The sequence below is a fragment of the Squalius cephalus genome (assembly GCF_949319135.1).
Source record: "Squalius cephalus genome assembly, chromosome: 5".
Classification (NCBI taxonomy): Eukaryota; Metazoa; Chordata; class Actinopteri; order Cypriniformes; family Leuciscidae; genus Squalius; species Squalius cephalus.
Genome location: NC_137126.1, coordinates 29,892,382 through 29,920,372, shown reverse-complemented (window position 1 = coordinate 29,920,372; position 27,991 = coordinate 29,892,382). Strand labels below are relative to the sequence as shown.

Below are 27,991 nucleotides of genomic sequence, written 5' to 3'. Positions count from 1 at the left end.
GATAGGAGACAAGAAAAAAAATACTATAACTATGTATTTTAATAAGAGCGTAAAATTAAAAAAAGTGCAATATTTGCAGCAGTGCAAATGCAATACAATACGATATGTGCAAAATTTACTAAATTTAAAAAAAAAAATCTATATTTGGAATTACGGCGCTAACCTTCGGCCTGCATAACCTCTCTTCACCACACGATGGCGTTTGTGGATGCATTCCTGGCGCTGGCGGGCAGTGAGTGAGCGCATCATAGGGAGACCTGCGCGCCTGCGATTCTAACTAGCGTGAGATTCCTCTTTCTCCTCACAACCGACACGAGTGTTCATCTATCGCCAGTCTCTCCTCCTTCATTACCTCCTCTCGACCGTACCAGCATGCCTTCCAACCAGGATTTACAAGGTATATAGTTGTCACTAATCTGTTTTTAGTAAACTGATGCTTTATTTACGCGCGAAGCATGTTTTTGTCCTGTGCGCGTGTGTGTGCGCGTCGTTAGCGGCCGACTGTCCTTATCTCATGCCTGCAAGTGCACCAGACAACCTGGATAAAACATCCATATGTGTGTATAACGGTCGCAATGTCTCATTTTTCAGGCGGGAAAACCTTCGGGTTGCTCAAAGCACAGCAGAGGGAGAAGCTGGAAGAAATCAATAAGGTAAATAAGCTAACGTTGATAGGTTATTTTTGTCTCAATCTGGAAGCGAGTTTATTTCATTGGCATTGAACCGCCTCCATTCAAGCTTGTGTTCCCAAACGCTTTGTCTGTAAACATCAGTGAGATTTTTACTTCCCTTCTTCACCGTGGTCACTGTTAAATGTTATTTTGGACAGCAGCGGAATTGTTAAGCTCGGTTTTACAGCAACATGACCTAATTTAGTTAGACAGCTCGACCACATTAAGCCGCAGATCATTTCACAATCTAGAGCAAGGCTGTGTCTCAACCTATTGAGCTGCCTACGAAGTCAGGATTTTATCCATATTCCTGCTGCATGCACGAGACTGTGAAAATGATAAAAATCGCTATCTCGGTAGGCAGCTAGGCTAACGTTAATTAGGGTTTGAGAGACATCTGTGCTCAGCTCAGCCCACCCATGAGTCATCCACAACTGCGTTAAAGGGTTAGTTCACCCAAAATTGAAAATTATCCCATTATTAATTCACCCTCAAGCCATTCTAGGTGTATATGACTTTATTCTTTCAGCCAAACACAATCGGAGTTATAATAAAAAATATCCTGGCTCTTCCACGCTTTATAATGGGAGTAAATTATACTTGTTTTTTTGAAGCCCCAAAAAAGTGCATCCATCCATCATAAAAGTAGGCCTTTATTAACTCCCTGGACCTGTATGGATTACTTTTATGATGGATGGATGCACTTTTTTGGGCTTCAAAAAACAAGGTAATATTTACTCCCATTATAAAGCTTGGAAGAGCCAGGATATTTTTTAATATAACTCCGATTGTGTTTGGCTGAAAGAAGAAAGTCATATACACCTAGGATGGCTTGACGGTGAGAAAATTATGGGATAATTTTCCTTTTTGGGTGAACTAAACCATTAAATGCTCAAGGTTTCCCCTAGTTTGGCTGTCAACCATTGTTCGGTCAAACTGGGTTTTGGATAACCCAGTCCAAAACTCAAGCCATTGGTTGAGCCAATGCTGGCCGGGTCCAGCAGGATGTTCAAACAATCAGTACAGTAAGTTTATAGTTTTTTGGGGGAATCAACATGAACATACAAATACTCTAAGCATATTAAACTGAAAATATTTTAAAGTCACCATGAAATCCTAATTGACAATTCTTTTATTTTTAATGGAATATTGAATTATCTATTAGAAATGATTTATCCATGAACATCATTATTTAAAAATAATTAAATAAAAAATGTGTGTATATATATATATATATATATATATATATATAAATAAATATTATTATTATTATTATATTTTTTAAATAGTGATAGGGTGGGAAGACCTGTCAATCACATCACAACGGAGCAATAGCAAGCCCCACTGATCAAGTCCTGCCCTACATTTTCACTTGGAAAATTTTGCCATTTCACTTGGATATATATGTCACAATGGGGATGAAAAGACTTCTGCAACTTCCATTTCATGTCAACTTTAACATTGTAAAAAAAAAAAATTACATGTACTTAACATTTAAGTATAAGAGGTGAACTGGTCTTGGGCGTTTCAAACAATCCCAGACCTTTACGAAAATCCCAAGAGGCTTATTTTCTTGACCCGTGTTATTTTAAAGCTAATATTTAAAATCAGCCCTCTTTGAAGTGATAAGAGGCAGCGTGTCCCCCCGCAGCCGGCTGTCTCTGTGCTCTCAGACGGGAAACAGGTGTCTGTGATCCAGCATGAATAGACCCATTATGTAGGAGAGAGATGGAGGAGTGGGCAGCAGTGGCATTTGTGCTGCAGTCTCTCTCTCTCTCTCTCTCTCTCTCTCTCTCTCTCTCTCTCTCTCTCTCTCTCTCTCTCTCTCTCTCTCTCTCTCTCTCTCTCTCTCTCTCTCTCTCTCTCTCTCTCTCTCTCTCTCTCTCTCTCTCTCTCTCTCTCTCTCTCTCTCTCTCTCTCTGCGGCTGGAGGGAGTGACAGCTTGGTTTGGTCACATGGACATTTAGAAATGATGAGAAAATTATGTCATGGTCTGGCCTACATCTGGAGCACTTAAATGCACATAGTGTAGAGGGGAATCTCTGGAAACGGGTCAAGAGCATGTTACATTTCACATAAAATGGTAAATTATATTCAAAATGCATTTGAAGCCAATTTAGGGCGTTTTATTTTAAATAATTTTTTATTTGTGACATTATGACATTTCAGCATGAAATGGAAATTCACAATCTCGCCTATTTTCTAAATGCATTTTTGATCTTACTGTAACTGTTAATGATTCATCCATACATGTTTTTTTTGTTTTTTTTTTGTTCTTTATCAAAATGTCATTACTCGACCTTCTGGTGAAACAACATACTTCTCTGTGATGTATCCCAGATTTTTCCAATCATTTGGTCTGCATTAACCCCTCCCTTTTCTTACAATCACCCTCCAGCTCACTTTCAGATCTGCCTCCATCCTTTTCGACAATCTTTTCTCCTGTATTGTGTCAAAATACTTTCTCTACTTCTGTTACTTTGTGACTTTAAACACATTTCCCATTCAATTATCCTAAATATTATTCGTAATACCAATAATGGGTTATTCTCATTATTTTAGTACAGTAATGAAAATCATCTTGTCAGGACTATCTTTTTTTTTAATTAATTAATAAATTATGGTACAGCATATTATGTGCTTAATATTAAATAAAATGTTTGTTTTTATTTATACAACAATGAAAATTATCTCTTTGCTTGCCTTATGGTAATTATAAATTGAGGGAAATGTGCCTAATTGTTATGAAAATAAAAACGCTAAAATAAGATTCCATTTCTTTCTGTGAAATATAGGCTAATTTCTGTTGATATGTTCTTGATAGAAAGAATACTTATTTATGTGTGGTATAACCACAAAACATTGGAAAATGTATCTGTGGTGTAATTTTTGCATGTTTTGTTTGCCTCAGTGAAGGGTGTTTAGGGCTGTCACGATAACCGTAATATTTTAATATCGTCCGCGATACTGACTAGACAACCACAGAGGACGGCAAGCAACCGCAATGGTCACGGCTTTTTTCCATGAGGCTATGCCCTTGTTTTACACTTCATGCATGTGTATTACATGTTAAATAAGTTAATAATGATAAGAGTGAAGAATTATTTTTTTTTCCCTCCTGACAATTTTTTATTTAAGAGTTTGTTTACCATTGTGATTTATACAGAGTTTCCATGGATTTGCACTAAACAAGCCTAAACAGACAGAGAGATGGATGGCGTGCGATTACCTGTCTGTCCTTCTTCAGGTCAAGGTCCCATGAATGGGGATTATGGCATCAGCACTGGTCAATGCTTGAATCTATGAAGTGAAGCATCAGCTTCAGTGCAACGCATTGCTTGCTGATTGAGCCTTGGAAAGTGGCGCTCAAATTTAATTTCAATACCTAGTTTCATTTATGAATGAAATTCATTTTTGAACGTATCACTTGAATGAACGGTTTTAATAACCCGTTCAAAGTCAGTCCCTTGCAGTCACCTAGTGGCTTAACCTGCACTGGCTGACAGCCTGTCTAGAGCGCAATGAGACAAGCAGTGCTGATACTGGTAAAATATCACCAGTCTTAGAAAGCCTCTCGTCCAGTCAGATTCAAGGATCATAGCTAATTGTTATACCAATATCCCAACGAGTCTATTGTCAGGTTTATGTTCTGTTACACCATGTCCCAACCAGACGCGCGATAAAAGCTGTCTTTTCCATGTGAATCAAAAGTTGTTGTCCTAGCCACAGTGGCGACACGCGATGATTCTATTTTAGAAATGGTTTCTATTTTTCTGCAACATCGCAGCTGGAACAACAACACAAAGTATAATAATGATAATCTCAGGTACTGTTTATGTGCTTTATTTAATGTTAAAAGCATTTAATGTGAGTTTGAATATCATTTTGTGTGTCTTTTTATAGCCGTACTGAAAGCAACAATGGACCATTCATCTCAGATCTTCAAAATAAATAAAAGAAAAAAATAAAGTTCAAACTGTCAACTCAGTGTATTTTATGACAAATATTGTATCAGTAACTCAGGATGTATTTTAATAATGTTAAAATGGTGTAGTATTCATGAATTTGATCATTATCCGTTTCGTTGCGAGTGCCGGGAGCTTGCCGAGAGAGCTCGCCCACATGTTCTTTGATTTTTGATTGACTTTATCGCTTCTCATAATCGCATCTCACCTAGTGTGGACAGACAAATTGTTTGTCGCTGGAATCTTATCGCATCGCGTCTGGATAGGACACAGTGTTATGTGGACCCTTATTTTGACATTCTGCTTTTTCTTTTAGTTCCTGTTTCCCGCTCTGTTTAGTTTCAGTTCCATTAGTTACTGATGATGTTCTCATTTGTTTCTGTAGTTCCTTGTTTCACCTGTGTCTAGTTTAGTTTCCTTTGTTGCACCCCTGCCCTATAGTTTTAGCCCTGTTTCTCAGTTGTTCTTGTCAGTTCTCGTTATGCATGGTGTGGTTTGCGTTATTCTCTTTCCTGTTCATTCAGAGTTTTTGGATTATTAATAAAGCCTGTTTTATTTTTATTTTTTGGAATCAACTTCGTCTTTGTGCTTGCTAACCACAACGTAACCCTTATTTATATGGGGGGAAAATGGCTATAATATCAAATATTGCAATATTGAGCCACACAAAATTACTGCTAGGGAAATTCCTTCACCAAAACAGTCCTTGATGCTTACTAATCTGAGGTCTCAATTACTGAAATACTGCAGACCAGTGAAAAGCAAACAGTGTGTGTATCAAATGAAACAAACTCACAGTTTCGAGTTTTGGTGTGAAGGAATATTGATGTTTAGTCGTGACTGAGGTAGAAGGCGGCACTTAAGCTCTTCATCTCTCAGTGTGACTCAGAGGTCTGATTCTCACAGCATAGTTTTCATCGTGCTGATGAGTCATAATTAAATGTTCTAGGTTGCTTGATGCTCCTTGGGAACATATAGATCCACACACATGCTGTTTGCTTTTAAAGCCTTCACTTAGTCAGCAGCATCTCCAACCACCCATAATCAAAATCCACCCACACACGCTGTGTGATCGCCGTTATACTCATACACACACTCTCTTTAATGTTTCACTGATAGTGAAGTCCCATATCACGCATGTAGATCTTTGATTTATGGGCCTCAGTCAGAATCTTGTCATGTCATAGATCATTAACAGAGATGGCAGAATAAACCAATCAGTGTTGTGTTAGTCTTTTAGTTCTGCTTTGTCCAGTTTTCCAATAACAGGAACTTTGAAAGGACTTTGAAAGTCCTTTTTGTTTTGTTATTGCTGCTTACATAGCTAGCTGCCTGCGTTTATTAAGCATCTTTATTCTCTGACACTAATTCTCTTACAATTTTGGCCAAATTATTACCTATTACATAATTGCCATGGACCAGTGGTAGTTTGAAGGTGTTTACAAGCTGGAGTGAACCTTTCTGGAATGATGGCTTTGGCAAGCTGTTTCGAACTAAGTGAACTTTGTTTCGGCCTGATTATGTTAGAAATATCACACCATGCAAAACTGACAAATGGAAAGGCATCCCACAAAGCCTAAAAATATCAGAGAATTATCTGAAAAAGTTAATAAAATCTGAATGAATTTATATGGGCAATGGCTCTAAAATATTTAAGCAGCTTGTTCTAATATGATATATTTAAAAATCCTCAGTTAAAAAAAAAGTTATACAGGTTCATTGGCAGAAAGGTATGAGAACCTTTAAGTCACTCATTACGTAGTCTCAGCCTCAGACGACCGCTGACTAAACGTCTGATGCAAACGGCACACTTAACTGGAAACACTTCAGGATTTCCGAAGTTGTCATCTGATTGGTTGAATTCTACAGGATGCCCGGGAGGTGTTGCGTTCTTTAACGGCCTGGAAACCAAGCCGTCGTGACACCAAACCCCCTCATGGAAAAAAAACTCAAACTGTGACAATGAGCGCTTACCAGAATCAAATAAATGCTGCATTTTCAAAAGTATGTGAAGTTTGCAGCTCCATTGTTGCAGTAAGCTTGAACTGAATAATTTGACTGAATAATTTATTAGATGCACGGCAGTCTGTTATCGTAGGGACATTGACTTTATAAAATAAAAGAGTGGCAGACATTTAGGCCAAAGTGGAGAAGATAAAAATCTTTGTCATTTTCTTTGTTATAAAAAAAAAAGAACAAAGATACACATTGCATATACACAACATAATATACAAATGAAATAAACAGTGCTTTATTTTTTCAGCCACATTAGGTGTATTTAACTAGCATTCAATAAAGGTATTAAATGAACAAATATAAAAAGAACTACATGGACTTCACTGTATAAATTATACATTGATTCTTATTAAAGCTACTATTAATGTTCTCAGTCAAGAGCAGTGAGTTTGGATACTGTTCTGGATAGCCACACTCTTCAAAATATCATCTTTTCCATTCAGCACAAGAAATAAATTAATACAGGTTTGGAACAACTTTAGAGTGAGTAAATAATGACAGAATTAAAATTTTTGGGTGAACTATCCCTTTAAGGACAATCATGTTTACTATGAGGCTACTGTCACAGACCGGCACGCATCGAATATTCACGCATAAGTCACGCACCCAATTTTCTCTCAAATGTTTGCTTTCACTTTAGACATAACCAACTGTGTTTATGTAAACCTTGTGTGTATTTGACAGTATTAACGCAATGAACTTGAAAGATAACTAACTCCAGACCAGTAACCAGGCACTGTTTGACAGGCTTTTTAGTGCATGTGCGCTTCGGGTTTATGCACTCAGAAAAGCGTATGTTAGAACAGTGCATCAGCACGCAAATGACATGTTTAACTGGCAAGGCTTTTAAGCACATGGAAATAATTTTGTGAATTGCAGTGTCCCGTGAGTGTAGCTCTAACTCTGCGTTAACATATGTACATCGCATTGTACAGTATGTTGAGATGGAGACGCCAGAACTGCCACTAATAGAATGGACTGTAGCACGATACTACGATATTTCTTCAAAAGCAGATCGTGGAGACATTTTAATCGTCCACGATCAAAAATCGTGATATCGCACACCACTACATCCATGCAATAAATGCACGTTCTTAAGGCGAGACACTACAGGTAAAAACATTTTAATAACAGATATCACCATGAAACTTCCTCAGTTGATTACTTATACAAGTATATAAAAAAATGTATTACAAGTTTTTGAAATATGTATGTTTAATTATGGAAATTTGCCATTATCTCATTAAATATGTGTGATTTTGCATATATTTTCAGTAGATAGATCTGAACATATTATAAAGCCAGGTATTCTTTTTTCATTTTGTTTACACACAAGATGAAAAATACATTTCAGAGGGATTTCAGGATATATGCTTTCATTACCTAGGAAATCAAAAAATATTGTCCATAGCCTTAAATTTTCGCCATATTTTTTTAATAAAATGTAAAATAAATCAGGCCAGGAATGATTTATTAACAAATTCCTGTGGAAATATTTTCAAAATACTGGTAAGTGTATAACTGTAAAGTTTGGTGTACATAGGTGCTACATAGGCTGAGATGTTTGTACTGGAGAATGACAAAAAAACAATTTTGAGAAAATGGCATTTAAAGATTTAATAGCTCTAAATGAGATTTCGTCATTAGCTTTAAATCCCCCTTTGGACATTCACGATTGGTTACTGATAGAAAGGAAATGCCCATATTTGGGTTACATAGCGTTGTGCAGGAGACTCAGAGCTTTACAACGATACCGGTCATGACAGACTTCAGTAAACAGACGGGAACTCGGCATGTCGTGTTGTAATGCTAACTTCTTGGTAAATTCAGGAGAAACTTACCGCCGCAAGTAAACAAAATGTAATAAAATAAACACCTTAATGTATATTTTCAACGTTTTCTTTATAGCAGCTTGAAAGAACATATATTGAAGGAGTAAACTATCCCAAAATCTCAAAACTGACCACTGCATGAAAAATCTATGTTTTTGCCTGCCGTGTCTCGCCTTAAAGGGATAGTTCGGCCAAAAATGATATTTAACCCATGATTTACTCACCCTCAAGCCGTTCGAGATGCATATGTCAATCTTTTTTCAGACGAACAAATTTTCAGTTATTTTAGAAAATGTCTTAGATCTTTCAGTGGTTATAATGTGAAGCTATGGGGTCCACCTCCTTCAAGTCCCAAAATGTGCATGCATCCTTCACAAAAGTAATCCATCCGGCTCCAGGGGGATAAACGAAGGCCTTCTGGGGGTAATCTGTGCGGTTTTGTCGTAAAAAATATACATATTTAAAACTTTATAAACGAAAATAACTGGCTTCCGGTAGCGGTCGACGCGCGTTCACGGAGATCGATGCCGACGTAGGACGTAGCGTAGGTGTGTAGCGTAGCGTAGCGTAGCGTCGTGACGTAGAACGAACGTGACAGCGCAGCCAGAGAGCAAAGCAAAACGTTCTACATCACGACGCTTCCTACGCTACGTCATACGCCAGCAACCATCTCCGTGAACGCGCGTCGACCGCTACCGGAAGCCAGTTATTTTCATTTATAAAGTTTTAAATATGTATATTTTTACGACAAAACCGCACGGATTACCCTCAGAAGGCCTTCGTTTATCCCCCTGGAGCCGGATGGATTACTTTAGTGAAGGATGCATGCACATTTTGGGACTTGAAGGAGGTGGACCCCATAGCTTCACATTATAACCACTGAAAGATCTAAGACATTTTCTAAAATAACTGAAAATGTGTTCGACTGAAAAAAGATTGACATATGGATCTCGAACGGCTTGAGGGTGAGTAAATCATGGGTTAAATATCATTTTTGGCCGAACTATCCCTTTAAAGGGATAGTTCACTTTTAAATTACATTTTTGTATGTTTTAGCTTACCTCAAGGGCATCCAAGATGTAGGGGTCTTTGTTTCCGCAGTAGTTTAAATTTTGATATTTTTAGGTCAAACCGTTCTTGTCTGTCAGTCATATAATGCAGGTCTATGGTCACCACCTCAAAGAGCATGCACAGAGAAGTCCAAACTAAACAATTCCCCATCGTAAGTACACAGTGATGGCCTAAGACACGAAACGAGTGGTTTGTGTGAGAAAACGAACAGTATTTATATCGTTTTTACCTCTACACAACCACGTCCAAGTGATCTGAGGGCGCGTGCGCTTCCGGGTGTGTGACGTGTGCACGCGTTCTGGCTTAGTCTGCGCAACACGTCACACACCAGGAAGCGTGCGTGTTCTGGCTTAGCCTGCGCAAGCGCCGGAAAGTGTACAAGAGGTAAAAACGATATAAATACTGTTTGTTTTCTCACACAAACCGCTCGTTTCGTGTCTTAGGCCATCAATACTTACGATGGGGAATTGTTTAATTTGGACTTCTCTGTGCATGCTCTTTGAGGTGGTGACCATAGACCTGCATTATATGACTGACAGACAAGAACGGTTTGACCTAAAAATATCAAAATTGAAACTACTGCGGAAACAAAGACACCTACATCTTGGATGCCCTTGAGGTAAGCTAAAACATACCAAAATTTAATTTCAAAGTGAACTATCCCTTTAAATAAGCAAGGTTTTCTAATGAATTTCAACTGCTCATGGCATGACCCATTTTAGTGCTAGCCAAACGACACTTTAAAGTCAGTCAGAGTAGAAATGTATATTAATATTTACAAGCAACTTAAAACTCCCCGTAATTCGGACCTTGATAGCACGCTAATATTTCTGCCAGCTTTGAATCGTGATTGTCAGCCTCTGCTTTTCTGCTACACACTGTAGCTTGAGTGTATAACACCCCTCGCCGTTACCTTCACCTGAGAAAAGAGAAAACAGCCTTCTGCAATGTTCTGGTGTTATTTTTTTGATTGGTTGGGTATTCTTCAGCCCTTTATCAAACTTCTTATCACACAGCCCACCTTAGATTGTTTGTAATCAATGCACAAATCATAAAAAACAGAATAACACAATCTGTGCCTAAATTCTGATTGGGTGGGCAAGGCAGACATTTGGGTGGGCTCAGCCCAGCCCTGCCCTGCCCATGCCTAGATACAGCCCTGTTCCTAGAACTTAAATCGTTCCCAGTTCCTGTAGTGTGAACATGCCAAAAAGTGGGTACTTCCGCCATTAGTTATAAGAACTGTGAGAAGGTTCCTCTGGTGTGAAAGCCCCTAATGAAATGATCAGTTGTTTTCAATGTAGCCACATACTCATATGGGTCTTTATACATGTCAATATACAGCTGTCTTTGTTTTAGGTAGGGAATCATTATATTTGGGTGTCCATCAAAAAGTTTTAAAGGCACTGTTCTATCTAGAGAATAAAACTACATGGTGGAGAATCGGCACTCTGCTCACACTCTGGTCTTCTGCCATGAGGAAGAACAGCCATAGTCATTTCATAATCATTCATCCACCCTGTCTTTTCCAGTTAGAGATCATGCTCACTTTTTCACTCTCTTTATTTGCAGGAGTTTATGGAAGATCAGAAGTACCGGGATGAGGAGGATTTACCAGAGAAGTTGGATTCTTTTAAAAGTAAGAGTTGCAAACTAAAGGATAGTTGAAATATTTTAAAAACACATTTTCTCCAATGTTTATATGCGCACGTTTAATTGTTTGTGGTGTGAATGCTAAGAGAGCTTGAGTGGGTGTTTAATCATGTGTGATTGACTTGCTTTCTTCATATGGTCTAGCAGGAATGTACTGGTCTTGGCCCCTTGTTGTTTTAGCGCTAAGGGTTTTGGACATGTGCTTCTTGTGGGAGAGAAAATAACGGTGTGTGTGTGTGTGTGGGAAAAGACAACTGGAATGTAAACGAACAGTCCTCTGAGTCTTTTGGTCAAAGCTTAAATGTGGTTTTGCTTTTCTCTATGCAAAACCCTCATGGTAACTTCAGCCACCTGAATCCTGAAGTCATCTTCCTGCTCTTTCTAATGTTAACCCTTCTTAAAAGATGACCCATTAAGGTTTGAAGTAAATATTTACTTTACTATGTATTTACTTGATTCCAGGTAGTGTTGTTCCAAGTAAGAAATGTTTTTCTTTGTAATAATTAATAATAACTTGCTCCATTTTATATTTTAAAGGGATGGTATGCTTGTTAAAAAAATTGTGTTTGTATATACACATTAGGACTCTAAAGCGAGTTTTGAACGAAAACTCACAAAGTGGTGTTGAACGGATTCTGACTAACTTAAACATCTCTGATTGGCCATTGTGTTCACATGATCAACAGATATGTCTGTGATTGGCTACAATGATTAACGCTTCAAAAATACATTGTAAATCGAAACCTTTGACGTGCTTCACAGTAGGGCTGAACGATATGTAAGGAATAATTGACGACAGGCCGTTGAATTATTAGAAAAATAATGCACACCCGAGGTGGTAATGCGGTCACGACGCGAAGCGGAGTGGCCGTTCACCTCGGGTGTGCATTATTTTTCTAATAATTCAACGGCCTGTCGTCAATTATTCTGCTTATACTACAGTTACCACACCTCGAAACATTGTTCAGATTATGTATTTCAAGACGTTTGTAAAGTTTTTGTCATTAAAACGCTCTTGTATGTAGGACTAATTTCTTACGCATCTAATCCAATGCCTCCGTTGCTAATTCCAAAACGTCATTTTAGAGTTAGTAACGGAGGTTTGAGCCACTGATAGCAGACTAATGCTGGGGACACACGACTAGCTGACACATTCTCTGACTGTTTTCATCGCAGCAGATTTTAAACACCGACTTTGAACACAGACTGAACGCACTGAACACGCGTTTGGGCATGATCAGTCATCAAATTACATTCATAACCGGCCTTAAAGTGTGTCCTCGGCTCGGCTTTATGCAGTTATTAGAGAGAGATGTTGCAATAATGAGACAGAAAAGCATGTGCGTCAATATTATTATTTATTTATTAATTCAATTCCTTTTAATTAATTCGAATTCATTCTTTTTTTTCTATTATTGACAGATGACAGACTAGCCAAATAAATGAAACACAAATCCCTTTTAACAAGCAGGCCTATCAATAATTATTTATGTGTTATATTATCTGCAATAATAATCCGTGCTGCAGGATTATCCATTTATTTACCCTATATTCAGTTTAATTTTCTATTGATTATAGATAGGACTATATACTTTATTTATTCAAATTAAACTGCATGTTTCCATTGATTGTGAAGCTAGACATTGAAAATTGCAGATCAAGCGCATGCGGCTAAATGTTTTTTCTTGTTATGAATTGTATCCTATTTTCCGTTATTACCGTTAACTACGCGAAGTGATATGGAACTGTAATGCGGTCAAGACCTGCCTGGAACTACTTTAGCTGTGCGTTTCCCTGAAAATAATGCACACCTTAGAACGTTCGTCAACCAATCAGATTCAAGCATTCAACGGCCCTGTAGTATAATCTGTTTTAACATCGACATCGCGATGTGCGAATGAGCGATAGTCACATCGCCGGAACATGCGATGTGAAGGGTAACGTTAGTAGTACCCATAAGAGAACGGTAGCACACAGTAAACACGAGTTTGTTGTATGGCTCTTTGCTGGGGTGACATACGCGTTCTGCGTGCCTGCACAGTGATTGGTTCGCTGTGCCGCAGCTCACCGCGCTCACAGCCAACATTCAAAAATGCGTGACGAAGAGGATCCGCCGCAAAAAAAAGTCAAAATCAGCTATTTGGGACTAGCCTATTTCGTCTACAAAAAGGAGGATGTTGACCAAAAAGAGGTAGGCTACTTTGCTGGAGTGTTATAAAGTTGTGGATGGTTGTCTTTTTTAAACATTCGTTTATTTTTCGTGTTCGCATTTATGAGGAAAAAACAATGTTACGTGATATTACGGACGCGACCGTTATGAAAGCGACACTAAAAGACTGCTTTAAAACTTTCACAGAGACCTCAAACAGAAAGCACAAAGCCTTTCTTTAAAACGAATTTCGTTTTGTATTAATTGTATCTTAATTTTAATCAGTATTTCATTATCCAATTTCCTGGATTTAATAATGATTAGCCTAATAATAATTAAATATAGCAGCCAGCGCCTGAAGCTATGATCCATGAACCGAAACTCAGCGTAAAAGGTAGCCTACTCGCCTCACACACCTAAAAAAAAAAAAAAAAAGAAAGAAAGAAATATATCTATTATCTACAGAAATCTCTACTTTTAAACAGAACCATTAAAAAAAATATAGCTATATTTAATCTGTATGAAAAGTGCATTTCTCCCGATCACTGCTGCGAAGATCGCGAGTCAGTAACTTATATTGTCAACTTCATCTTTACAGAAAACACTTGTTTATTAATAAACAATTAAAATGTCTCATTGTAATATTTTACATATTATTAATCATTACTTTTGCTGGGTCTAGGTGCCGTTTACATGAACACGTCACTGAATCAGCACAGAAAACATAATTTTTCAGGTCCTAGAACCCGAAGAACGTTAGGTCCTGCGTAGAACGTTCACCGAATTCTGAGAGAAATATGTTTCTGGAATAAAATATTAAGTGGCCTTTTTGTTACTTGTAATGAAGCTTGCTTATTAGTGAAATTATTAATAACATGGAATGGTAATTATTGACTTTAGCCTGGATTGATGGCTCGCAATATCGCGATATATATCGTTGGGAAAAAAATATCGCAATGTAATTTTTTTTCCAATATCGTGCAGCCCTACTTCACAGATTGCTTCCACAGATAAACAGGTAGTGTTTGAAAGCAGTCAGCTATTAGCGGATACCATATATACCCTGTACTCTGTACTACCCTGTACTCTGTACTACCCGGTACTGCATAAATGTTGGTATCGTCACATTGTTTTTAAAATTTCAGTATCGACCGATTCTTTTGACAACCCTGGGCAGATGTCATTACAATAAATACAAATCTCTAAACTCCATATCATTTCTTCTATTTTGACATTTAGATTACCTTTGCCATCATCTAATGTTCACTTGAAGTTTATCTTTAAATACACTAATACTTAAATGAATATTCATTTTTATACAGTACATTATAATGTTGTGATGCTTAAATTCAGTTGATAAATGAATAAATGATTGATTTTTGTTTTTAGTGATTTAATTTATTTAGACAAAATAGTGTACATGTTTAATATCATCTATTCTATCAGTTATCTGCCATAACATCTGCTTATCAGAATTGTTCAGAATTTTTGTATATGTGTAGCCTATCTGACATCATGAATCCTCTTACTTTTTAACCCCTCCCCTCTAACCACTTTAACCCCCCATCCCCCCCACCCCCCCCCCCCCCCCTCCCCCCCCCTCTCCCCCCCCCCCCCCCCCCCCCCTTTCATTCAGACAGTCAGAAATGCATCAGATTCTGGAATATAATGGGTTTTGATTTTTCATGTTGACTTTAGACTCAAGGGACTCTAAATTATTTACTACCAGCCATCCACAGTGTGTACATTTGGGTTTGTGGGTCATTATCAAGAGGGAGTGATCAGGTTAAAGGGGTCAAGTGGCTCTGAATGTTACAATGATTTCTTGTTAAACTGAGGGAGAAAACCACTGAAAGGACATAAGTCAAAGGCACAAGGGACAGGAATAGAGCTCAACCCTTGAGATTGCTCTTGACACTGTGGAAATGAAGTCTCTCTCTCTCTCTCTCTCTCTCTCTCTCTCTCTCTCTCTCTCTCTCTCTCTCTCACACTCACACTCACACTCACACTCACACTCACACACACACACACACACACACACACACACACACACACACACACACACACACACACACAGTCTGAGCACTTGCCGCAGTGTTTGACCCACTAATGTCAGTATGTGTGTATGCCGCTGCCCTAGCTATATCCAGAAATGAGGGTTTGGAGAAATAGAATAGGCTACAGTTAAGAATAAGGGGGGATGCTATCCAAAAAATAAAGCCATTTGGAGAGATAGTGATTCAGGCAGGGAAAATTATGAGTTACATTTAGGCAGCATCAGTGCATTTCGATGGACGACCTCTCTTGCCAGCTCTGTTTCACACGCACTCATTCAGCTCGGGGCTGAACAGGCTGTGTTTGTGTTCACAGGGGGCCATTGTAACCCTCTCCTTCCCATCAGCCTCCTCTCACGGTGACTCCGTTACACTTTTAATGTGTCCACTCCAACAGAAGCCACATTGTGAGATTGAAACAACACAGAATAAGAGAGGAGGAGGAGGAGAGAGAGAGGAAATACTCTGGAACTAGAATAATCTAGCAAAATCAAATAGGACAAGGATTCAGATCTGGTACTAGCTGTCCTCATTTACAGATTTAGCTGGCCATCCTTTTGTGAAATATAGGCCTAATTTCAGCTAAAATCGCTGAGAAATGCAGGGCTTTCCAAAATCCCTCTTGTTTCCCTCTGATTTCCCCTGTTTTGTGTTTGTGTGTGTTTTTATGCTTTGTACATTTGCATTGTTATTGCTGAACTATTAAAATGTTGTTTGCTTTTTCCAATCCACAGATAAATATGCAGAGTTTGACCTGAATGATCAGGGGGATATCGGTAAGTGTGTGTGTGCAATGCATGTGTAGTTAAGTCTGAGTTTTAGTGAGGAAGGGCTCTTTTGTCATGCCCACTGTGTAGGTGATACCATGCTTGATAGATGGGAAACATGAGAACACACCTGTAACCAACTTAACGGTCACTGTCATGTGCTGTAGAAAAAGGAGGAGTGACTCAAGAGATATGGAGAAGTTGCTGTGTGCTGTAAATTTGCATTGTACATGTTTCAGTTTCATTGTCAAAACAGCATGGAATAAAGATTGAGCATCAATGTAATGTTTTTCATCAATGTAAACAATCAAAACATCTAATACAACTCTGTGACTGATGTAACCACAATGTAGGTGTAGCCTATAATAGTATATATATATATATATATATATATATACATACTATTATATAGTGTTTTAGTAATATTGTTATTTATCCCCACCTACTGTACATTGTGGTTACATCAGTCACAGAGTTGTATTAGATGTTTTATTTGTTTACATTGACTACGTTTACATGCAGCCAATAACCCGTTCAAAACCGGAATATTAGCAATAACCCGGTCGCGCACGGCCATGTAAACACCGGCAAAAACCCGAATATGCTCATATCCCGGTTTTTAAAAACTATGATCCCTGGGGTACCCCTTTTCTAACCCGAATATTTGGTCATGTAAACGCGTATCGGCATATCCCCATCAAAAGGAACATTGATTTGTGTTCTGCGCATGTTCTATTCGCAAGGAATCTTGGTCTTTTGAGTAGAGACGGCGCATACAGAAACCCGCGTGCAGTGTACCGGAAGTAAATAGGCATTTTTTATACAGTGGGAGCCTGTGGTTAACAAGTCTCACTGTCAGAATATTTTCATTTAAGCATAACAATTATAAATAAAATAATTATTATTTCTCACCAACAGCTATAAGTTTGTATAAATAATTTATTTGTTCCAAGGAAAATAGTTGTACACAGCTGTAAATTATCAAGTTTTTATTTATTATGGTTTTATATATTTGCATACTGTTGGGTACCACATTTCCAAATACCACACTTCTTTAGGGTTACTTTAGCTTATTTATTGAAACTGTTATGTTTCAATAAATAAGATAAACCCCCAAACCAACCCACCGGCCCACCTCAACTTTTCGATTTGATAATGCGGCCCTCGAATGAAACTAATTGAATAGCCCTGGTCTATACTCTCTCTCCCTCGCGCATATCAACATCAATTGACACAATAGTAAAAGGTCGGAAGACCGATTGTTTTTTATAGATTAGTAGTTTGTTCATATAAAGTGTTTGATTAGCAAGTACATGTTCAGGAAATGCATAATACAAATTGTATGGGTTAATGTAACGGTAAACGGAGTCTGCACGAAGCTCTTTTGAAGCTGTCAAATGGTTTCGCTATTGCACACTTACCGTAATTGTGATTATTGCTGCTCTGAGGTTTCTTATAGGCTACTGTTGACTGTTTTATCGTTGTTTTTGAAGAAGCAGCAGCATTACTCTTGCCTCGGAGAAAACAAAACGGGCATAGCGACAATTTTGCATATAAATTATTACTTGTAGGGCTTGAATTACAACCTTTGGGCAGTTTTTCTACATCCTTTTGTGAACGTCGTTTTACACTTGTTTACTGCACAGCGGGTCATCTTAAAAGTGCCGTCGGAGCTACCAATCTCTGTATAACGGGCGCTGGAGCCCTCTGCTGGTAGGGAATCGTAAGATGGCCGCTCGAACACTTCCGGTGGCTTCACTGCCTACTGGCAGTTTAGAACGTGATGAGATCAGTGGTTATTCCGAATGTTTCAGAAACCCAAATAGTGACCTTAACCCGACCAGAACCCGAACATTTACAGCTTGTAAACGTAGTCATTGATGAAAAATGCAGATTTTTATTTTATATATATATATATATTATAACATGGCTCAAGCTCACTTTTCACAATGCAATCAAATCTTCAAAAAAAAATTAAATCCTGTCCTATTTTCCACTTTTTCACTCAGAAATGCATTTCTATGCAAATGACAGGCTTGCCCATATCAGATGTTGGAGGAAAGTGGCATAGGCCATCATTCCTGATTGTGAATCCAAACAGCTGAAAGTTTGTGCCACAGAAATGAGGGTACATAAGTGGCTGATTCATGGTATACTTGCACAAATGTGTGGTTTGTGAGTAGCACGTATGTTTATATGAGAGAGGGGCATACTATACAATGTGGGACACAAAAATTGAATACACAATGAGGATAAAATAAGTCTTTGAAATCTTTCCATTAATGCAAATGATGTGGGCAGATAAACAGTGACAGTTCTTTGTTTGGTGTTGTAGTATGAGCCCTGTGGCTGTTTCACACACCCAGCCCATTGCTAAAGTTTAAATGCATTTCTGTGAGTGTTAGGGTTGTGCAAAACTACATAGCTAGTCTGTTTTAAGTAAACTCTTTAAATAGGCTGAATTTTTTTTATATATCATATTCACCATGCCAATCAGTTTCTTAGAGGACACTTTTTTTTTTTTTTTTACCATTTTTATCTTGATACCACACTTAAAAAAAAAAATCCATCTGCATGTGTATAGGCCGTGCAGTCCTTCAAAAGGGTTGATGACAGATATTCAACAAATATTTGGGCTAAATAATGACCTCATTAATTGACTAGTTCATTGATGGACAACTAGTCAGCCATGCCATCTTTATTAGAGATCTATCTGTCAAGCTGTTATTCTGTGTGTAGTAGTTCTCTGTTGGTATGATGAAGGTGTTTGTGTGATGGCTGTATGCGTTTCCTTGGCAGACATGATGGGCATGAAACGAATGATGGAGAAGTTGGGTGTGCCAAAGACTCATCTGGAGATGAAGAAAATGATCTCGGAGGTGACGGGGGGCGTCAGCGACACCATCAACTACAGGGACTTTGTGAAAATGATGCTTGGCAAGCGATCAGCTGTTCTCAAACTGTAAGTGTGTGTGTTTAAACATGTTTCTGCGATTTCTTTGTGCATGTCCATTTTGTTTTTAATAGTGGCAAATTCCATTATGCAGAATTGTTGGACTTTCCTGCTTTAACTGAGTCCAGCTATTTTTAGATATGTTGACGTGTGTGTTTAATCCTGTCAGCACATCCAGTGCAGGATCAGCATATCTGTGCCATTATCTCTCAGTGGGAGAGGGATCTGCTGTGACAGGTGATGTCGTTATCATCATGAGACACTAGGGGTTGAATCAATACCAGAAATTTGGCTTTGGTACGGTACAGCCTTGGTACCTCAATATCAATACTATATCGATACCTAAGGCAATAACTAAATGGCCTTGAGTGACTGATAAAATTAAACTCTGGCTGTCAGTTATTAATATTGGAATTATCAAATGAAATGGATAAAACATACATTGTTTTGGTGGTCTTGTTGACAAATGTAAATGTCATTTAAAAAAATTAGGGATGCTCCGATCAGGATTTTTGCAACAGATACAGACTACCAATTTCTTCATCATGATCAGCCGATCTCGATCCTTCAAGCTTTTTATAAGTTATATGTAAGCACTCTGTTGACTGTCACTGTTAACCACTTACACTCTGAAGGCATTTTTAATTATTTCACGTGTAAGTGGCATAGGCCTTCTTAAACGTAATGGCTTATACCTTTACTAGAAAAGGGGTATCATCAAGTACACTGTCTCATTTGATGGAAAACCTTTCAAATTTTGAAGAAAATACAGTACAGGCCAAAAGTTTGGACACATTACTATTTTTAATGTTTTTGAAAGAAGTTTCTTCTGCTCATCAAGCCTGCATTTATTTGATCAAAAATACAGAAAAAAATTTAATATTGTGATATATTATTACAATTTAAAATAATTGGTTTTCAATTTATTATACTTTAAATTATCATTTATTTCGGTGATGCAAAGCTGAATTTTCAGGATCATTACTCCAGTCTTCAGTGTCACATGTGACATCCAGTCAATCACATGATCCTTTAGAAATCATTCTAATGTTCTGATTTATTATGAGTGTTGGAAACAGTTCTGCTGCCTAATATATTTGATGAATAAAAGGTTAAAAAGAACTGCATTTATTCAAAATAATAAAAAATTGTTTTAATATAAATCTTCTTTATCACTTTTTATCAATTTAACACATCCTTGCTGAATAAAATGATTGATTTATTTTAAAAAAAATAAAGAAAAAAATTACTGACCCCAAATTACTGTCCAGTAGTGTATATTGTTGTTATAAAAGATTTATATCTTGAAAACATTTGCTTCTTTTTTTTCTTTTCTTTTTTTTTTTTTTATTCATCAAAGTATCCTAAAAAAGTATCACAGGTTATGAAAAAATATTAAGCAGCAGAACTGTTTCCAACTTTGATAATGAATCATCATATTAGAATGATTTCTAAAGGATCATTTGAAAGACTGGAGTAATGATCCTGAAAATTCAGCTTTGCATCACCGAAATAAATGATAATTTAAAGTATAATAAATTGAAAACCAATTATTTTAAATTGTAATAATATATCACAATATTACATTTTTTTCTGTATTTTTGATCAAATAAATGCAGGCTTGATGAGCAGAAGAAACTTCTTTCAAAAACATTAAAAATAGTAATGTGTCCAAACTTTTGGCCTGTACTGTATATTTTGATCATGTTTAGTGGTTCTTTGTGTTACAAAACTGCGGAGAGACCCCCAGAAAAAGTGATGCAATTTATTGTTTTGTATTGTTGTTATTCACACTTGACATGAGGATTATTAGAAAGTATGACAGGTCATTAATTAAGTTGTTCACACAACAATTGCATCTGGGCCTAATTTTGTGTTGATATCTTAAAGTAATCAAAAGTTACATGGTATTTGGAACCATGGTAGCCTTTTTATCAAAAGTCCAAACAATTGAAACACAACTGAACATAAGGTACATGTGTAAATGCCACGAAGCATAAAAATATTTATAATTGCATATAAATATGGTCTTGGTCTTCCAGCGCGGTTTCAGCTGTGCGCTCCTATTCCATGGCATATGGCAAATCAAGACCTGTCAATCTGAGCGATCAAACCAATCCAAACGCACTCCAGCTATAAAACAGTGTCTGGTTGGTCTCGACACATCGTCCCGACTCCCTACCCACCAAACCTGAGATCCAGTTTCCATTGGTTGAACTTTTAAATGATGTTGGAAAACACTGTCATGGTCACAACAAGATCAGATCCTGGAAGTCCTTTAGCTTTAGCCAGGCAGCATGTCATGTCACAATGTGAGGATTTTCTTAAAGGAGAACTCCGGTCAATTTTAACATTGAGCTCATTTTTTTGTCAATTTGGAGTGCTGTCAATACAGAGAACAACGACAAAAATCGGTGTTGCCTACACCGCGTTATCCTCTTTTTAAAATTTGCACCCTGTTGACTTCAATGGGGCAATATTTAAACCTGCTTTTAGCCTCTTAACATCCTTGATGTGTCATTACAAGTGCACAGGTCATGTGAGTGATTCCTTCAAAGAAATGGATAAAAATGATGTTATTTAAGCCAGCGCAAATACCTGTATTTACATCCTATTTTCGGTTGAAGTCCAAAGTAGTCGATTGCCGAGTTCACGCGCGTGATCATAGGTAACTAAACCTATGCGCGTGAACTCGACAATCGACTACTTTGGACTTCAACCGAAAACAGGATGTAAATACAGGTATTTGCGCTGGCTTAAATAACATCATTTTTATCCATTTCTTTCACATCTACTGCAGTCAGATTCACTCGTGTTCACTCTGAAGGAATCACTCACATGACCTGTGCACTTGTAATGACACATCAAGGATGTTAAGAGGCTAAAAGCAGGTTTAAATATTGCCCCATTGAAGTCAACAGGGTGCAAATTTTAAAAAGAGGATAACACGGTGTAGGCAACACCGATTTTTGTCGTTGTTCTCTGTATTGACAGCACTCCAAATTTACAAAAAAATGAGCTCAATGTTAAAATTGACCGGAGTTCTCCTTTAAGATCTATGCATCATGTTATGTGTGTGTCGAGACGACCTGCTCTAAGTAAAGTTGTGCGATTTACTTTGGTTTACTAATGTTTCGCAAAGTTATAAAGCAGAATGTGGCCCAAAAGCCTCATCTGTAGCCTATACTGTTTACATGCACGTCAGTGGAAACTTTTTTGGGGTTACGTCATCAAATTGCGATCGGCTCATGAGTTCGGCCAAATTTAGCGCCTACCAGTCGAGTCATAGAATGTAATTATTGGCCGATACAGTGGAAGCGATGAACAAAACCTTCAACTTAATGTTTTCTGTTTCTTTTTTGTGAACGACATGGTTGTAGTTTAAAGTTGTCTGCGACACACACTAGTTTGTGCCAAGTTTCATGATTTATTGAAACCTTCTTAAGCCGTTTTCACAAGGCTTTTTAGTGGACACACAGACTGGAGTTTCGAAGTCTCACACACAAAAGTGCTCAGATTTGAGAATTACAGTACAAAACGTGCTGGTGGAACAACCATTGGAGGTGTCATGGTGTATGTTGAATCACAAGTAAATACCCATAGCAGAGTTGAATGAAACGGATATGATTGTGGTAGACATGGTGGAGAATGCGGGCAACATTTAGCAGATGGTACAGTTGGATAACACAAAGGAATCCTGTATGAAACGTTTTATAGTGCACCAGGCAGAAGTTGGTATGTGTGACATTTTGAAAATGAATTGCATGCCTCTCTTCGGTAAACTGCACAATTTGTGTTATGGTTTCTGTCCGTAACTCTATCGGATGAATTATGTGCTGAAGTAGTGTTCAAATCCTATAATTCTACACATTGTGAATGGGTGATTTGTGACTAGCTGTTAGTTGACTTAGGGCTTGTTAAGGGCTTATGAGAGATTTCCAAGGTTTACCTGAAACAGAAAGTCGCATGGTCTGAATAGATCGGTCAGCAGTTCTTCACCGTCACGGTCATCTTCTGTTCTCACTTATCTCATATCTCCAAAACACCAAGGTTTAGTCTGATCCAGCCTTTGTGGCTCCTCAAGCTGGTCCAATTTCTTTTCTCTTGCAGTGCACTTATGATATCTAGCTTTCTTTACAAATCCACTTGTTTTGCTGAGTGGGAAGCTGCGATTGCTTGTAGCCAGTGCTGGACACAGAGTGGACATCACAACACGTTGTAACTCCCTGTGTGTGGTGTTCTTAAATACCTGTAGTTAGACATAGAAGCTAGGGATGCACCGATCCACATTTTTTCACTTCCGATCCGATCCCGATACCTGAATTTGGATATCGGCCGATACCGATACTATTCCGATACCAGAGCTGTGCTTGCTTTAATATTATTATTATTGTTTATTTTATATGATGCTGAAATACACTACTCTCAACAGTAATGATATGTTATGTAAGTTACGTAGGCTATGTATGCATGCATGCATATAAGGCAACTTGAGGTAAGTATAAGGTCAGAAAAGGAAGTCAGAAAAACAGGAAATCCTGTTAAAAGGAAAAATCCCATTCTGAAAACAAATATGCAACTGGGGTTTCAGATTGATTGTCATGTCAATATTTATTACATTCCCAAAATGTCAAATAACGTTACTTGCGTCTTGAAATATAAGAAAAGTGCAAGTGTAACGTTAAACATTTTACACGTACACACACTATCTGAAGGGTGATCCTCGCTCCGATGCAGTTAATGCTCGATCAACATCAGCATCGTGCAAACAAACAAGCGGATTTTGCTTCAGACGCGCGTCAATTTCGCTTCAAACTTTTGCTTTTTACGCACGTCAATTTTTCTCTGGACGCGCGAATGGATTCAAAATAGACGCGGTAGATTCGAATTTGACGCGCTATTCGCATTTGGTGTGAACGCACAGCAACGTGATGCTTTTTTAAATGTTTGATTGCGTTCGTTGTGTTTGTACGACGCGAGGGAGCTTCAAAAGACTCTGAATTACAGCTTTGCAAACATTTCATTTTGCTGTCTTGCTCTGCGGTGTTTCCAGTCAGTGTGAAGTATATATACAGGCACAGCAGACGTTGTTGTCTAGTCGCAAACTGCGGAATGGATTTCCTGAGCGGGGGTGTGTCTCTCTCATAACTCTGTGTCTCATTGAGCCGCGCCTCCGTTCAGGAAATCCATTCCACAGTTTGCAGCCAGCTAGCAGACTAGCCGGCGGGAATCACTTTTGGAGTCATTTCAGCAGACGTTAAAACGAGTGCAGATATGACTCGAGGATATCGGATATCTCCGCAGGTTGGATCGGGAAAATCCGATACGTGAATTACGCTGGTATCGGTCCCGATACCGATACTGGATCGGATCGGCCCCATCCCTAATAGAAGCCTTATGTGCCTAACGTGTATGTGCGTATTATACATGGTGACCTCTGATAGCATATTTTATTATTATATTATATCTAAATTACAGTTGATTTAATAGTGTTCAGTTATTTTGCATATTTAATTGATAATTCAAACAAACTTTTAAAGCTAATTTTGTTTTTAAGGAGCACCTTTTTTGGTTTTCTGACAAACCAGAAGTTAATGGACTCACTTACATTCCCTTGTAGTGTTCAGGTTGGGAGATTAAACTTGCACATTAAAATACTTGCAAATCTAATGGCTTACATAGTTTACCATAAATGTTTCTAATATTTTGACATTTGATTTTCCACTTTAAATCAAGGTTCTGATTACTCTTAGGTGCCAAGTTTGCATATAATATATATCTACATCCTTGTTCTGGAATATTTTTGATCTTATGGTTGAAATTGAATTCCTTTCCTCTTTCCTTACTTTCCTGAAGAAATTTCCTCTTCTCTTCTACAGGGTTATGATGTTTGAAGACAAAGCTAACGAAAGCAGCGGTAAACACGGTGGACCCCCACCCAAACGTGACATCACCAGCCTACCATAAAGCAGTGAAGATGGATTTGATTGGCGTCCCTGCATTCGCAAATCCCGCCCATTTACCATTAGGGTGCTAGGTTTCTATAGCCTTACCTAGAATCTTTTTGCCAAGATCCAGGGAAATCTTAGTTCATAGAGGACAAAATGAAGGGAAAAAAAAGTGAAAGATGTCTATATATTTGCTGTGAAGAAGTCAAAGCGCAAAGTAGCTTTTTATAAGTAAACAAATGTATATATTTATATGAAAAAGGTTTTGTTTTTTTTAATAGTGTTTACAAGCACAAATCCTGTGGTTGAAGTACTAGTGAAGTGTAGTGTGTAACACTGCGTACAGTGTACTAAGTATAGTGTGTATGGGATGACAATTTTAGCTTGCAAGACAGATTTGAATTAAGATTGAGAATTAAGATTTTTCGTGTTCTCCTAAATGTGTGCTTGTTTTTTTTGTTTTTTTTTTTCATTTCAATATGTTCATGTTTGCCAGTTCAGTCGTATCTGCATTTTGGTAACTCTGCTCACCTTGTCCTATAGTGTGACAGTAGATGTGCGTGAGGCTCTTAAGATTCAGTTACTCCTCAGCCATGAAACTGCTTTCCAAGACACAGGAAGTGAGTCTTCAAACTCTGTTTCTTATCATCCTGTTTGTGCGTCCATTGACTGTAATCTGTAACATTATTGTACCGTATAAGCAATACACACATATTGTGCTGACACGCTTTGAATTACACTTTAAGGCAAGTTTTTATAAATTTTCCTGCTTAAATTGGGAATGATGTAGGAAGGAGGTGCCACTGATTACAGCTTTTTAGATCTGTAGGAGGGTTGGTTTGTCACTATAGCAGATTAGTTTGAAACCACTCTTTCCAAGTGCCTCGCTCAGTTTAATGTAGCAGAGGTTTTGAGTGAAGATTGAGTGAAGCATCTTTGAAATGGATTTTATTTGTGTGCGTGTGTGTGTGTCTGTGCTTGGAGTCGTTTTTGAGACATTCCAAGAATGTCGTTGTGTGATGTAGTCCTTGGAAATGTCATGTTTTTAACCCAAGCAAAAATATTGTGCAGCTCTGATGCAAATATTCCAGTAGTGCTTTTGTCCTCTATTTTATTTTATTTTCCACTGGCCTCATCAAGTTTTGTTTGTATAAGATGTGCTGTGTAAGGTAAGGAAAATTATCTCAAGAGGTTTTTGTTTTGTTTTTTGTTTTTTTAATTAAGACGAAGACAAGTCAGCAGTAGCAGGTGTAGCTTTCACTTCCATTTCAGATCTTATCTGCAAACAAAGCAAATTTTATTTGTCTCTGTCACATCGTATTTTTTTTCTGTGCCTCTGTTCAAGTTTATTTCATTTTCATTTTCCTCTTTAAAGCAGTGAAGTGTAAGTTGATGACTGCACTGTATTGCTATTAGAAATGCATTTTTAATGAGTTAAGTTTTCTGTCAGCATATTAATTAGCAGTGGCATTTGTAAAGTAGAACTAGGCTTTTTTTTTTTTTTTTTTTTTGCAAACACCAAAGGAAGTAAATACCCTACTGTTACACCTGAACTTATAGTGGACCTCTTTTATTTGTGTGTGTGTGTGTGTGTGTGTGTGTGTGTGCACAAAAATTGTCCCCCAAAGTTGTGCAAAATGTGACAATCTCCCTTTTGTAAACATTCAGGGATGTCTTGATTTAGGTTTTTTTTTTTAAGGAAGTTTGCTCATCTTTCATAATACCTAAAACTCTAACCCTAAAAGAAAACTTGCAATATTAGTATTATGAAAGATGAGCAAACTTCCTTAAAAAAAAAAAAAACTAAATCAAGACATCCCTGAATGTTTACAAAAGGGAGATTAGGAAGGAGGTTAATTGATTAACTTTGTTGACATGATAGAAGTCTATGGTACACTGCGTTTTTGTAAGATTTTTGCAGAGTAATATTGTGAAATATTATAACAATTTGAAATAACTATTCTCTGTTTGAAAAATGTATATGCCTGTGATGGCAAAGCTGAATTTTCAGCATCATTACTCCAGTCTTCAGTGTCACATGGTCCTTCAGAAATCATTCTAATATGTTGATTTGATGCTCAAGAATAAGTTAATTAATATCTATGTTGAAAACATTTGTGCAGCTTCTGTGTGTTTCTGAAAACCGTTACCAATTCAAAAGTTCTTGATTCAACATTTATTTGAAATAGAAATCTTTTGTAACATTATAAATGTCATAACTGTCACTTTTGATCAATTTAAAGCATCCTTGCAGAATAAAACGGTTCCTATGCAGTTTAGAAAATTATGGAATTTGATTTGAGTGATTTTCAGTTCTGGAGAAGTATGAAAAAAAGAAAAGCGTATGGATAAATGTGTTTCCAGACTATTCAGTTTTCTAGTATTTCTAAAAATAAAAAATGATCATACAAGCAGAGTTTTCATGTCACAGGTTTAGTGATTGTCGAACACAACTGAATGAATTCAAGGCACACAATTTCATTATGCATTATTGTCTTATAAGTGTGTCTCTTTTGAACGAGTGTCTGTGTGTGTGTGCCACTCACACCAACAACAGATAAAGGAGCAAACTCTGTGGAGACACTGGTACTGGTGTATTTTGTAACTCTATGATTACAAAATTGTATGGGTTGTTTATGTTGTTCAATGTCTTTTTTTTTTTTTTTTTTTTTGGACTTTGAGTCTGTAATAAAAGTTTGATTGATTGATTGAATCATCTCAATCAGACTTTACTGTTTGTTGATCATGCAACATCAAACAATGACAAACCGATTATCAAATATCAAACCGATTTGTCAGTGTATCAGTAATAATTTAGTCCAGAACAAATGCTACAGTAGTCATAACACAAAATGTTTTTTGCATGTACAGAGCTTTCGTACAGCATTTTGTAGCAAAGGGTTCCAAACCTG

The 27,991-nt window shown here is 37.5% G+C and overlaps 1 protein-coding gene across 1 annotated transcript; it reads left to right on the top strand.

The window, feature by feature from the left end:
* Positions 1-228: 228 nt before the first annotated feature.
* On the top strand, positions 229-27,991 carry aif1l (allograft inflammatory factor 1-like). The gene is made up of 6 exons (XM_079870865.1): positions 229-397; positions 592-653; positions 11,128-11,194; positions 16,146-16,187; positions 18,978-19,140; positions 25,011-27,991. The coding sequence occupies exons 1-6, from the start codon at positions 373-375 to the stop codon at positions 25,096-25,098; spliced, it is 447 nt and encodes a 148-aa protein (XP_079726991.1). The 5' UTR covers positions 229-372; the 3' UTR covers positions 25,099-27,991.